This window comes from Streptopelia decaocto, assembly GCF_964273445.1.
Source record: "Streptopelia decaocto genome assembly, chromosome: 19".
In the NCBI taxonomy this organism is placed as follows: Eukaryota; Metazoa; Chordata; class Aves; order Columbiformes; family Columbidae; genus Streptopelia; species Streptopelia decaocto.
Window position 1 is genome coordinate 4,617,427 of NC_138674.1, and position 11,600 is coordinate 4,629,026.

The following is an 11,600-nucleotide window of genomic DNA, read 5'->3' on the forward strand; positions in this document are numbered from 1 at the left end:
GCTTTTCCATCCTTTGTGGCTGTTCATCTTGTGACAATATTTAGGAATTCTACAATCCTGCGCTGCTGCAAATACAAACATATTGTGCCTTCCCCATTGCTGGTGATTTTCTGTTTGGTTGGGGTTTTTTTAATAGTGGCTTTTAGCTGATCGTCTCTTTTCCAGAGTAAATCTGTGGTGTGATCAAAGCCCCGTAGAGCTGAGCCCATCCTGGCTGCTCCGAGCTGAACACAGAGCCTGCGGGCTGTGGAAAACACATCTACTACATCTACACAAGTCGTCATTTCAATAAATTAAAGACTGTTAGGAAGAGAAATGTGGATATTCATTACAGCTGTGGAAGAACGCGGCGATCCAAATCCTTTCTGCAACCAGTAACTCAGTCGCTGGTAAGGAGACACTGATTATTGAACTGGCTTGGCCGTAGTTCAGTTACTCCATGAAAAATAAGTAACTTTGGGGTTTTTTCATGAAGAACTTTTTTTAGTAGCGCAGTATTCTTTTGGGATGCTTGAGCACAAAGTGAATTAACACTGAGCTGCCTCATCTTCGAGCGTTTTGCTGCAGCATATGAGTGGTTTGTGGTTTAGACGCATCAGTCGAACGTGGGGATTTTGGCTGTAGGTGACACAGAGCTGGGGTCTCAGCCCCGCTGTGATGCTGTTGAATCCCTCCCAAGGCTGATAGGGGATGTCAGGAGCCTCAAACGATGTTTTTTAGGCCGAGTCCTCATTTTGGAGGACTCGCTTTGTGGAATTCTTTGTTCTCCCTCGGAAGGTTCGGGGCCACATTCTGACCGGGGCAGCCGACTGTGACATCAGCCCTGGAGACGCGAGCGACCTCATGGAGCCCTGTGTGGGGATGAATATCATCAGTGATAAAACACTGCACAGATTGCCTTCGATTTCAGTGCCAACAGATTATCTAGAGGTTGAAATGGTGCTTTCGTGATCTTGGTAATTTGGGGAGTACTTCGGATTTTGGTATATGTGTATATAAGACAGAACTGTAGAGGTGCTGCAAAAGGAGTTACGGTTTCCTTATGTTCAACAGCGTTATTTGAAGAGTTCCAGTAATGGTTACTTATTGCTTTATAGATTGGTGGGAAGATTGAACTGGATCAGTACTTATTTACAGTGGAAATTCATCTAAAATAGTATGTAAAGTCTTCCAGAGAAGGGAGGACTTAATATTTTTCAAAATTGTCAAATAGATCCCAATAGCTGGAATATAGTGGATTAAAACATTCTGCGGCTGTGTTACAAGAACTGGAATTCACAACTCACGCTCCGACCGACATAGTAACATGTTGCATCTTCTTTAGCAGCGTCGAACTTCACGCCTGTCTTGCTGGAGGCCTTTTCCTCAGCGGAAGGATGGTGTCTTGAAGATGATGCTGGTGGGATTCCAGAAACACTTAGTTTGAAGGTCTACAAAGAGCGATTTTTTTGGGTTTGTCTCTTTTTTTGACTACTGAATTTGCACAGCTTTAGCAAGCAGCGTGTCTGATTGATGACTATGAAGACTTTGGGGAACGGCCACATCCTTGGGACGTTACTTGGTGTTTTCTATCTACCGTCGGTGGTTTGCTATGACTGGGTGACCATCCCGGCGGCGCTGGCGTCCGCTCCGGCCAGACTGGCCATCAACAGCACGTCCTGCAGCGTCACTTGCGGGCTGGGCTTCAAACAGGAGGAGTCGTGCGAGGTGACGCCGGCTGGCGAGAGGAAGGATTGTGTCATGCGCACGTCCCGCTGCCTGACCCGCTGGTTTTGTGGTTTGCTCCACTTCACCATCCCCGTGGGCAAACCCTTCCAGCTCACCTGCCAACCCTCGGACACGGCCGATTTCGATCGCCAAGCCTACGGCTACATGTGGAAGTTTGCTCAAGGCCTCATCACCACGGAAAACGTGCTGTTCAAACGCCTCCAAACGAACGATACTGTCCTCGAGTTTTCCCCTACCAGGGAGTCTGATGGAGGGACTTATCGGTGCGACGTGCGGGAGCTGAAGACGTTCAAACTCATCAAGAGGGTCTATTTTGCGGTCAGGGTGATCCGGAGGGACTTAGTGGATCTGAACTTCCAAAAATCCCTGACCTGGGAACAGAAGCTAACTGCATACGGGGGGGAAGGAAACACAGTCAACATGACCCGTGAAGTGGTGCAAACGGAGCGGGAGTTTTGGCAGAGACAATTCTTCCACGAAGGTTTGATAGGAGCTGCAGGTGGAGTGGCCGCGGGTCTTGTCGTCATCGTGCCGCTCTGCTGCTTGCGGAAGATTTTGAGGAGGAGAGCTGCCGTGAAGAAGATTTAATGCCATTTCTTGCCTCTGTTTCTTTATTAATAATCAATGCAGTATTTCATGGTGAAGTTTGTAAATTTTTCTGGCTGATGCAGTTTATTCCCAAGTCTTTCCTTAAGTGTCACAGTCTGCAAAGTTAGGACAGGATTGTAGCACCAGAGCTTGAGTCTCAGCACAGCAGGACAAACAGTAGCTCCCGATGGGCCAAGTTGGCCTCCACACGATGTGAAAGGATGGTCTGGAATGGACACTGAGCCACAGAAACCGCCCGCTGCTTGCCACTAATGACCTTTCTGTGCTCCTCTAATGGGTCTTTATTTTACCTTTAGCGTTTGTTTATTTAGCTTATAACTTGTGATCCTGATTCCTGTCTTATTTCCTCCCGTTTCTCCTGCTTTGCCCAGAAGTCTGCGGTGATGTGAGCTGGCATAGTTGGGTAGATGCTGTTTCTCCAGCAAGAGGTACAAAGAAATAAAGACACTTTCAAGCTGGACTTGGAAACCAGGTTTCCTTGTTACCTGGTGGCTTTTCCATCAGGCCCAAGTGGTCTCAGCAGCTGCAGGGCAGGGTGGGGATGAGGCAGGGACCCCCACTAGAAAGATTTATTCATATTTCCCTTTTATAGAGCCCAGAAAATTGTATAATATCACCAAGCGATATCTTGAGCTTGCCCCGTTTCCTTTGGAGCGTGGAAGAGCGAAACAGGGTAGCACGAGCAAATTTTCAATGTGAGCGCGGCTGCTTGGGAACATAACTGGATGTTTCAAATCGTGACTCAGAGTTGAGCTCATTCCTAAAGTCTTTAAAGGAAGAGGAAGGGAAGAGTTCAGTGGCCTTGTGGATCTGCCATTTTCCTGGTGATTAAGGAATATAAAACATGCAGCAACTCCATAGGGAGGATTGTTTCCCCCTTGGCAGCGGAATCCACAGAGGAACCTATTAAATGCCTTCTCTTTCTACTTCCTTTCTCTTATTTTACAGTAAACAACTATATTTACTGAGCCTGTTTCCTTTCCCCCCTGCCCGTAACCTAAAGTACCAGAATGTATAGCACACCCAGTTCTGGGGAAAATAATGATATGATTCTAATATTAAAGATTGAAGTATACTACTAAATATATATATATATATATATATATATTTTTTTTACCAGAAGAACGAAAAAATGCTTTAATATAGAAAGAGTTGGATATTCAGGTAAATACCTTATTTGCAGAGAATCCTATACAAAAACCAGACTTCATTATAGAGCGAAGCAGGTAATAAGTGTATGTGGACAATGATTTTTGGCCCCTGAGGTTGTGTTTGAGTGGAGAAACAAGCCTGACGTCAGGTTGCAATTCCCAGGTTGTTGTTCTACCGAGTTCTCTTTCTGCAGGGAGACTTTAACAGGCACAATAGCCAGTTGGGGAATGTTGGGGGAACCGTTCTGCAGCGCCACAAGGTGCCTTTGGAAGATGTGCTGTCCCTTCCTATGGGGTGACCCTCTGGGAAGGGATGGGGGGATCCCACAGGGTTGTGACACACAAGGGACTGTGTGTCCTTCCTTCTGGTCCCATGGCTCAGAAGCTCCTGATGGATGATCCACTTGTCCAAGGTTTTCTCGCTTCTGTTCCCCATCAGTGTCCTCTGAGCCGGCTCCACGATACCGGAGTTTCTCCCATGCTTGATGCCGCTTTGTCTTTGCTCTGCTCTTCCCTCTGGCTCTGCAACGCTTTTCTCTGCTTCTGTTCCTTAGCCGGGAGCACGTGCTGCTTTCTCTGAGCATTATTACGATCCTTAGCTCGCTGGGGGTGTCCATATCTGTGGTCAGTCCGCTTCGTTCTTCTGCCATTCTCAAGGCCCGGCCGGTTCTTGTGTTGGTTCTTCAATGGGAGGTGAAATAACATCTTTGTGTCTCAAGCGCACTTATAACATCAGTGTGGAAAAAACTGACTAAACTCCATGTTTTGCGTTGGTTTAGTGTTCATCTGGTACCTCCATTAGGTTATCTGGCTTCTTTTATCTTAAAATCTATTGCTAATTGATTAAACCACCTCTTCTAAGCAGGGTGACATTGACTCAGCCTTTTGCCCAGATTTAACACCGCAACGAGTGAACTCTGTGCACAACCAGCCCCAGATTTCTGTCTCATGAAACTCTTCTCAACCCCAGGAAACTCTCCTTTTATTTTCCACAGCCTCTGAAATGCAGGTACAGACATATATTGAGTTTGGGAGCTAATGATTCAAATCACCAAAGAGATTGTCCCATCTGGAAGAGCCGCTCTGCACTTTGTAATGTAAATGCAGGGCTTGTGTCCCGTGGGTTAGAAATGCAGAAAGATTACATGAAAGGTTCAAGACAATTTATTTCTTCACTGCTTAGCTGATGAGGTCAGAGTGGGAGCCAAAAGGGTCCTTCATCTTTTTATTGTGTCCTCCTTTATTTTATTTCTTTTTAAATGAGGGGAGCCAGATGCCTGGCACAGGAAAAATTAGTGTGTATATATATATATATATATATATGTTTTTAATGGTTATTTTAAGGTGGAGGGCTGTGACCCTTGCTATCAGAAAGGGTGGGACTAGGCCTCTTATTGGCATAGTTGCTGTTTGAAATGATGCTTTTCCATGTGTGCTTTTGAGTTTTAATACAATCAAAAGTCTTTTGGCTGCTGTTGACGTGAGCAGGAGGATGGAGGGCAAGGAAGGGAGAGCAGCAAAGAGCTCCAGAAAGGGGAACAGGGGATGGCAGTGAAAGCTGAAGCCACAACCCTCCGAACCTGCTCGTTTTCCCCATCCCTACATTTCTTTCCATCTCTTCCTGTAATCTGGATGTTTTCTGAATCGCTGTCCCTGGTTTTGCCAACACAACTGGCCGAATTGCAGGAAAAGCTCTCACTGAATTCCCTAAACTTCTTTCAGTTCGTGTTCCTCAACCTGGAGGAGAGGACACCAGGAACCATGTGCAAACCCTTCCTGCTACCCCTTCCCGTCTAAGGGGCTTTTGTGGTACAAACCTCTGCTGATGGTCCCGAGCGTTGGGAAGCAATTAGTGTTGTACACGGTAAAGCCAGACAGATTGTGCGAGGGAGGAAGTCAATTTGCTAATGGCATTAGCACTTGGAAAGAAGGAGGTAATAACAGAATGGCGAGGCACAGGCAGCTGTTCAAATTGCTGGTAGCTACTGAAGCTTATCTAAATTGAATAACTAGATTGTCTTAACTGCTGGAACTTCAATGGCAGCAAAAAAAAAAAGGAAAACAAACCCCATATGCTTATTTTGCTCTGAATGGGGCTGTCTGACTCTTCCATCCTCTGCACGTGGATCCATGTTAATTCTTCCACTTGTCCCTGCAGCAGTTCAGCTGGGAAATATTGAGCAGTGCCGCATTTTGTTTAATTTTCTTTATTTTTCTTTGGTTTTCAGAAGGTAAAGAGGGAAATGCTTTACTTATGGCTAAGAAACGTGTATGAATGCATCACTGCCGGCTGCATAACACACCCCCCTTGCCCAAGGACAGCTCACATCTCTTCCACACTACACTGAAAATTCTTTTGCTAATGAACATTTTCTAAGTCCACAGAATGATCCCTTTGAAACCCAGTGTTTGCTGTCCCCTTTCCAGGACTGATGGGCACAAGCGATGCCTCGCAGCATCCTTCATCCCTTCGTCTGCTCTCTGCCCAGCTGTGATTGTGTTTCCAGTAGGACCCGCCTGTTTGTCAGTGCCGAGTCATTTGTCTCCTTGATTTATACTGTGTGCAGCGGCATTTAATGATGGCTCTTGAGAAAGCAGTAGTTGCCTTTGTAGGGGATGAACTGGGGAGGGATTCATCTCAGTCTTGGCTGATCCCTGCTGGTGTCTTTAATGATGCTGTGCTCGCCTTCACAGAGCCCCGTTGCAGCGTAAATCCCTGAGCTAATTACGGCCCCGGTGATGAGCTGCCTCGCCTGCAGCGAGAGGCAAAGGGGCTGGAGCCTGCCCGGGGGCTGAGCCCAGCTGAGCCCAGCCTTGTGGGACCCTTACCCAGCAGCCACGGGCTGAGCGGTGTTACATGGCAACCAAATACACTCGTCCCCTCGAGCTGTGGGCAGCTGGAGCTTCTAATGGTCTCTTCTCCCAAGGAATAAGTGACAGGATGAGAGGAAACGGCCTCAAGTTGCACCAGGGGAGGTTGAGGTTGGATCTGGGGAACAATTTCTTCCCCAAAGGGCTGTGGGGCATTGGAACAGGCTGCCCAGGGCAGTGCTGGAGTCACCATCCCTGGAGGGTTGGACAGACGGACATGAGGTTCTCAGGACATGGGGCAGTGCCAGGGGTGGGGGGGAATGGTTGGACCTGATGATATTGAGGGGCTTTTCCAGCCAAAATGATTGTGTGGTTCTGGGAAGGGAAGGAGAAGCCCATCCCTCTGTCGTTGGGGGCTCAGAGTGGGGCTCGTGGGCACATCTTGCACCTCTGCACCCTGCGGTCAAACATAATGGCTTTTTCTAGAGGCTCCATGAAAGCAGATGCATCAGGATGTGCCAAGGGAGAGGGTTTGGGTGAGAATCCCCATGACCAGGCCCTGCTGAGCCCAGTTTTTCATTTCTCCGCTCCTCAGGGCAGACCCTCAGACCTGCACCGCGTGCAGTTGCTCCAGCTGATCTCTTGACATCCTTCCCAAAGGTAGAAAGAAACCAAGAGATCTTTATTTCTTTTTAAGGCCAGAAGGAATAGCTGTGATGAATTAATCTGACATAACATAGGGTGATTTCATGCGGCACTTCCTGCAATGAAGGAAATAATTTTCTTTAATGTAAGCGAACCTTTGCAAGCCTGATGGCCTGTGGCTGACCCAGTGGATGTCTTTCCTGGAAGACTTCCAGCCTTGCTTTAAAGGCTGTGATTGATGAGGAAACTTTTTGGCAAGCTATTCCAACAGTCACTTATCCTTTCTGCCAATAAGCCAATTGAAATTTCCAACTTGAGTTTTCTAGTGTTACTTTCCAGCCATTGGAATACCAGCCAGAGCGAGCACATGATAGAACATTAACATCTCTAACCAGGCTCTCAACACATGCAATTCCTTGCGCCGAGGACAGTATCTCCTCTTTTGCTTGATTACAGGGTAGAATTTGAATTTACTGTGTCTTAATTGGCTTAACTTCTGCTGAGGGGTCCAGCTCCATGTGGTTGGGGTCTCGCTGGGCTCCCTGTTTGTATTAGAGTGTGCAGTTGGCAGTCGGGAAAAACACAGTCCTGGGCCAGGGATCCTGAGCAAGCAAGGTATTCACAGAATCCCAGAATGTCAGGGGTTGGAGGGACCTGGAAAGCTCATCCAGTGCAATCCCCCCATGGAGCAGGAACACCCAGATGAGGTTACACAGGAAGGTGTCCAGGCGGGTTGGAATGTCTGCACAGAAGGAGACTCCACAACCTCCCTGGGCAGCCTGGGCCAGGCTCTGCCAACCTCACCATGGAGAAGTTTCTTCTCACATTTAAGTGGAACCTCCTGTGTTCCAGTTTGTACCCATTGCCCCTTGTCCTATCACTGGTTGTCACCGAGAAGAGCCTGGCTCCATCCTCCTGACACTCACCCTTAAGGAGGTCACCCCAGCTCCCTCAGCCTTTCCTCACACGGGAGATGCTCCACTCCCTCCAGCATCTTGGTGGCTGCGCTGGACTCTCTGCAGCAGTTCCCTGTCCTGCTGGAACTGAGGGGCCACAACTGGACACAAGATTCCAGGTGTGGTCTCCCCAGGGCAGAGCAGAGGGGCAGGAGAACCTCTCTGACCTACTGACCACCCCCTTCTAACCCACCCCAGGTCCCATTGGCTTCCTGGCCACAAGGGCCCAGTGCTGGCTCATGGTCACCCTGCTGTCCCCAGGACCCCCAGGTCCCTTTCCCCTACACTTCTCTCTAATAGGTCATTCCCCAACTTATACTGGAACCTGGGGTTGTTCCTACCCAGATGTATTAATTGCATTTAAGGCTGGACACAAATATTCCAGACTCTACTAGTTGTCTAAAGTCTCTGAAGATCTTTATTTATGAACTGCGTGCTACTGTAGCCAATAAATAACCATCATTACAGTCAGTACGGTATGCTTACAATGTTTCCCATTTGGTTTTCTTAAAAAAATAGCGTACAACAAAGTTACTGAGAAGAAAACAGCTCTGTGGGGGCGTGTGTAGTGAGGCTGGATTAAAATATTGGCAGCAAAGGGTTTCCCGCGGCTGGGGTTTAGCTGGGGGCATTTGGAGCAGGTGGGATTTAGACCCCCCCAGGCGTTATCCGAGTGTGATACCTGCGTTGTCCAACTGATTTATTGGGCGAAGAGATGAGGGCACAACACTGAGTCTGTGCTGCAAACCTGGGCTGTTCCTCACTCCAACAGCGAGGGCTGAATTTAGCCCAGACAACCTAAACCCCGAAGCGTGATCTTCAGTCTGTAAGCTCAATAGCATCAGGTAGAAGATTATTTTATGTTAAACATGAATAAATCAGAACTGTAAAGCTTCTCTTATTGGGGAGTCTCAGAACATTTCACTCTCGCTGTGTTTTCCTTACAGCACCCTTGTCAGGTTCGTTTTCACTATTGAAAGGTCTGGTGGACCCTGTGAAATCAGATTATTTTCCTAGCTGAGCCACTACGGTGCTGAGAACAAACCCCCAGCCCTTAACTCATCCCTGGCAATCAATCCCTGAAGCAAACGCTCAGAGCAATTAAATGAAGGGGATTCTTGGCAAGTCAGGAAATTGATTTGCAGCTCAATGCAATAAGTTAAAGCCAGTAAACTCTGTTAAGGTTTCCAAATCTAAGTTTTCTCCCCCAGCTCTGAACACCTTTCCTTTCTTTATAGCCTGGGTGAAGTTTAACTAGATACAAATGCTGCCTTGGCTGTATTTGCATGTGCGGATCCTTTTCTGTGGGTCACCTAACTGCCTCTTAAAAACCAAAATAAGGCAGAACAGGCTGCCTAAGACAAGGCAATGTGTCTTAACGTGGCTTGTGTCTATGAGCAAAAATGGAGCTTGCTTGTCTAGAGCAGGGTTTAGTCTGTGACCGTCTGCGCTTGAGCTTGGCCTTTCTTTCCAGTGCTGCAAGTGGAAATCGTTTTGTGTCCCCCTCCCTTCACAATGTGCCCTGTCCCTTAATCAGCAAGGGGTGAAATAATCGTTTGGAGCCGTTGATGGAGTGAAGATCAGAGCTGGAGTCCAAGCAAGGGGTTGTAAGGCTGTTGTGGTCATCGCGAAGTCATTCCTCTTTGCTTCTGTGTGTCATCCTTAAAATGTTGCAAAAGATGCAATGGTACGTACGGATGGTTTAACTTCTCAAAAAAAGAGGCACAGCTTGAATTAAAATTGAAGGCATTTAACTTTCAACGGGATCTGCTTGTCACTTGAAGGCTTTAGAAAGTACTGTCCCATCAGTTTTACAAATTAGAATATATTCAGCCCATTTGCAATGCAGAGCAGTGCTAACTGGAGCATTGGAAATCCAACTCATGTAGTTTTTTGCTTCTTATATAAAATGTGCCTGTGATCTAGTTTAACAGAGGAATGTATGGAAAACGTATTAACCTTTCCAGGGAAATGTTTCAGGTGGCTGCTGTTTAAAACCTAATGTCATTGCAGTGTTGGGATACTGTTTTAACCACGCTATGAAGCATGTTGCTTTCCAGCGCTGGAAAGTTCAATAAAACAGATGTAGCCACTGGTGTTACCAGAGGCGTTTGGAAGCATCTGTTGAGACCAAGGAGATATTGCAGAGCCAGCGTGATCCAACCCAAAGCGATGCTGAACCTCAGCCCTGGAGCGTCCCGGGAGTTCCTCGCTTCGCTTTGCACGGCTCTGAGAGTTCATCCCCATCTGCTCCCACAAAGCACCTTCTTCTGCCCCAGAGGTACCTGCTGTGCTCCCCTGGATGGGAATCATTAATAACTGTGTCCATGGGCATGCAAGCAGAGCAGCCCCTGGGCAGAGCCGGCGTTTGCGCCGCCCTGAACGGCTCTGGTGACGTGCAGGGCTGATCTGATGCAGATTCTGCACCTGAAACCCGTTTGAAAGTTGTGATTGTGGCTGCTCTGTGCTCCGAAGCGGCTCCTCCCGCTCAGTGATCCCTCCTGGCTGGGTCAGCACAATTCTGCAGTGCCGGGGGTTTCTGGTCTGGTCCTGCCGGCTGCTCGACAGGATCGTTCCTGGGGGGCTCCAGCATCTGCTTCTCCCTTTGGTGAAGGTTTTTTGGGTGCATCGCCTGCCTCGGCTGCTCCTCTCCTGATAGGACCCGCCCTTCTGCAGCAGCATCACCCAGCAGTGCTCTGATGCTCCATAGATCCAGTTAGTTTATGTCTCCTAAGTATTGTCATCATGACTACCACTAGTTCTACATATCCATCAGGTTGCCCAAGCCCTAATTTGCTTTGCTTTTGAGCTAAGAATGAATCCCTAATTTTCCTCTCGTCACATCTTCCGTGTGGGCTGAAGGGCCAGCGAGATGAAGGTGATAACAAAAATGCCAAATTAACAACATAAAACATTTTACCAAACCCAACTTCCAAACATCAATAAAAATACTTTAAAGTCTTCAAGAACATAAATAATACAAAAATATAATTCTATTTAGCTGTTGTCATTCTGAAAGAAGGGGTTCAACCTGTTCAAGGAACCGAGGGGGTAATTCCTGGGGAGCTGCAGAGGGAGCAGGAGGAAGCTCAGGACAGGCTGAGGGGTGATGGTTCCTGCCATGTGCCATTGGGAGCTCTTGGCTTCTCTTTTTGCTTTATCCCAGGTGTTATTTGTCGTGGAAACACTGCAGTACCCTTTCTTTTTGCTGCAGCCATCCTCTCAATATTTAGACTCATTAAGTTTCTTTTTCTTTGCCTGGTTCTTAAAACATTTCTCTTGTTTGCTGAACACACAGGAGCCCTGAACCTACTGCTGCATTTACCTTCTTGCTTCCAGACGCTAAAAGAATCGTAATGGGATACTGTGAATAGATGCAACAGGCAAAACTTCTCAGGGAGGCCGGGGATTTACACACATAATCTCTCACTAAGGCCAAGGACACGGGAGTTTTAAAATTAACAAGGGTAAGGAATTGGCATCTCATGTAGAAACCACATGTCCAATCCCTTGCCTTTGCGCTCGGAGCTGTTTGTCGGGTAGTTCTGGAATTGAGGTTGCTCAGCCCAGCGGCGTCATCCGCTGGGAAACAAGGAAGGTCGAGGTCCCTAAAGATGCACTTGGGATCTAATCAGCAAGCAATGTAGTTCAGCTTCTAGTTAACTTGGGTCACTTGGTTGCTTTACTGGGAGACAAAGAG

The 11,600-nt window shown here is 47.5% G+C and overlaps 2 protein-coding genes across 5 annotated transcripts in view; both read left to right on the forward strand.

Annotated features, from left to right (window-relative positions):
- Positions 1-11,600, forward strand: part of RBBP5 (RB binding protein 5, histone lysine methyltransferase complex subunit) — an 87,413-nt gene that overhangs the window by 13,162 nt on the left and 62,651 nt on the right. The window contains exon 14 of one of the 3 annotated variants that reach the window (XM_082069067.1): positions 166-191. The exons of the other annotated variants lie outside the window; for them this stretch is intronic. Coding sequence (XP_081925193.1) covers positions 166-170 — 5 coding nt within the window. The 3' untranslated portion in view covers positions 171-191. Of the gene's footprint in view, positions 1-165; positions 192-11,600 lie in introns of those variants that run through there. 3 annotated transcript variants of the gene reach the window in all.
- On the forward strand, positions 189-2,384 carry TMEM81 (transmembrane protein 81). Of its 2 annotated transcripts, none has more exons than XM_082069075.1 (2): positions 189-930; positions 1,325-2,384. In XM_082069075.1, exon 2 carries the CDS (start codon positions 1,513-1,515, stop codon positions 2,314-2,316), a length of 804 nt encoding a protein of 267 aa, XP_081925201.1. In that variant the 5' UTR covers positions 189-930; positions 1,325-1,512; the 3' UTR covers positions 2,317-2,384. The 2 variants fall into 2 exon arrangements, with proteins under 2 accessions (XP_081925201.1, XP_081925202.1); XM_082069076.1 differs by having other exon boundaries at positions 189-389.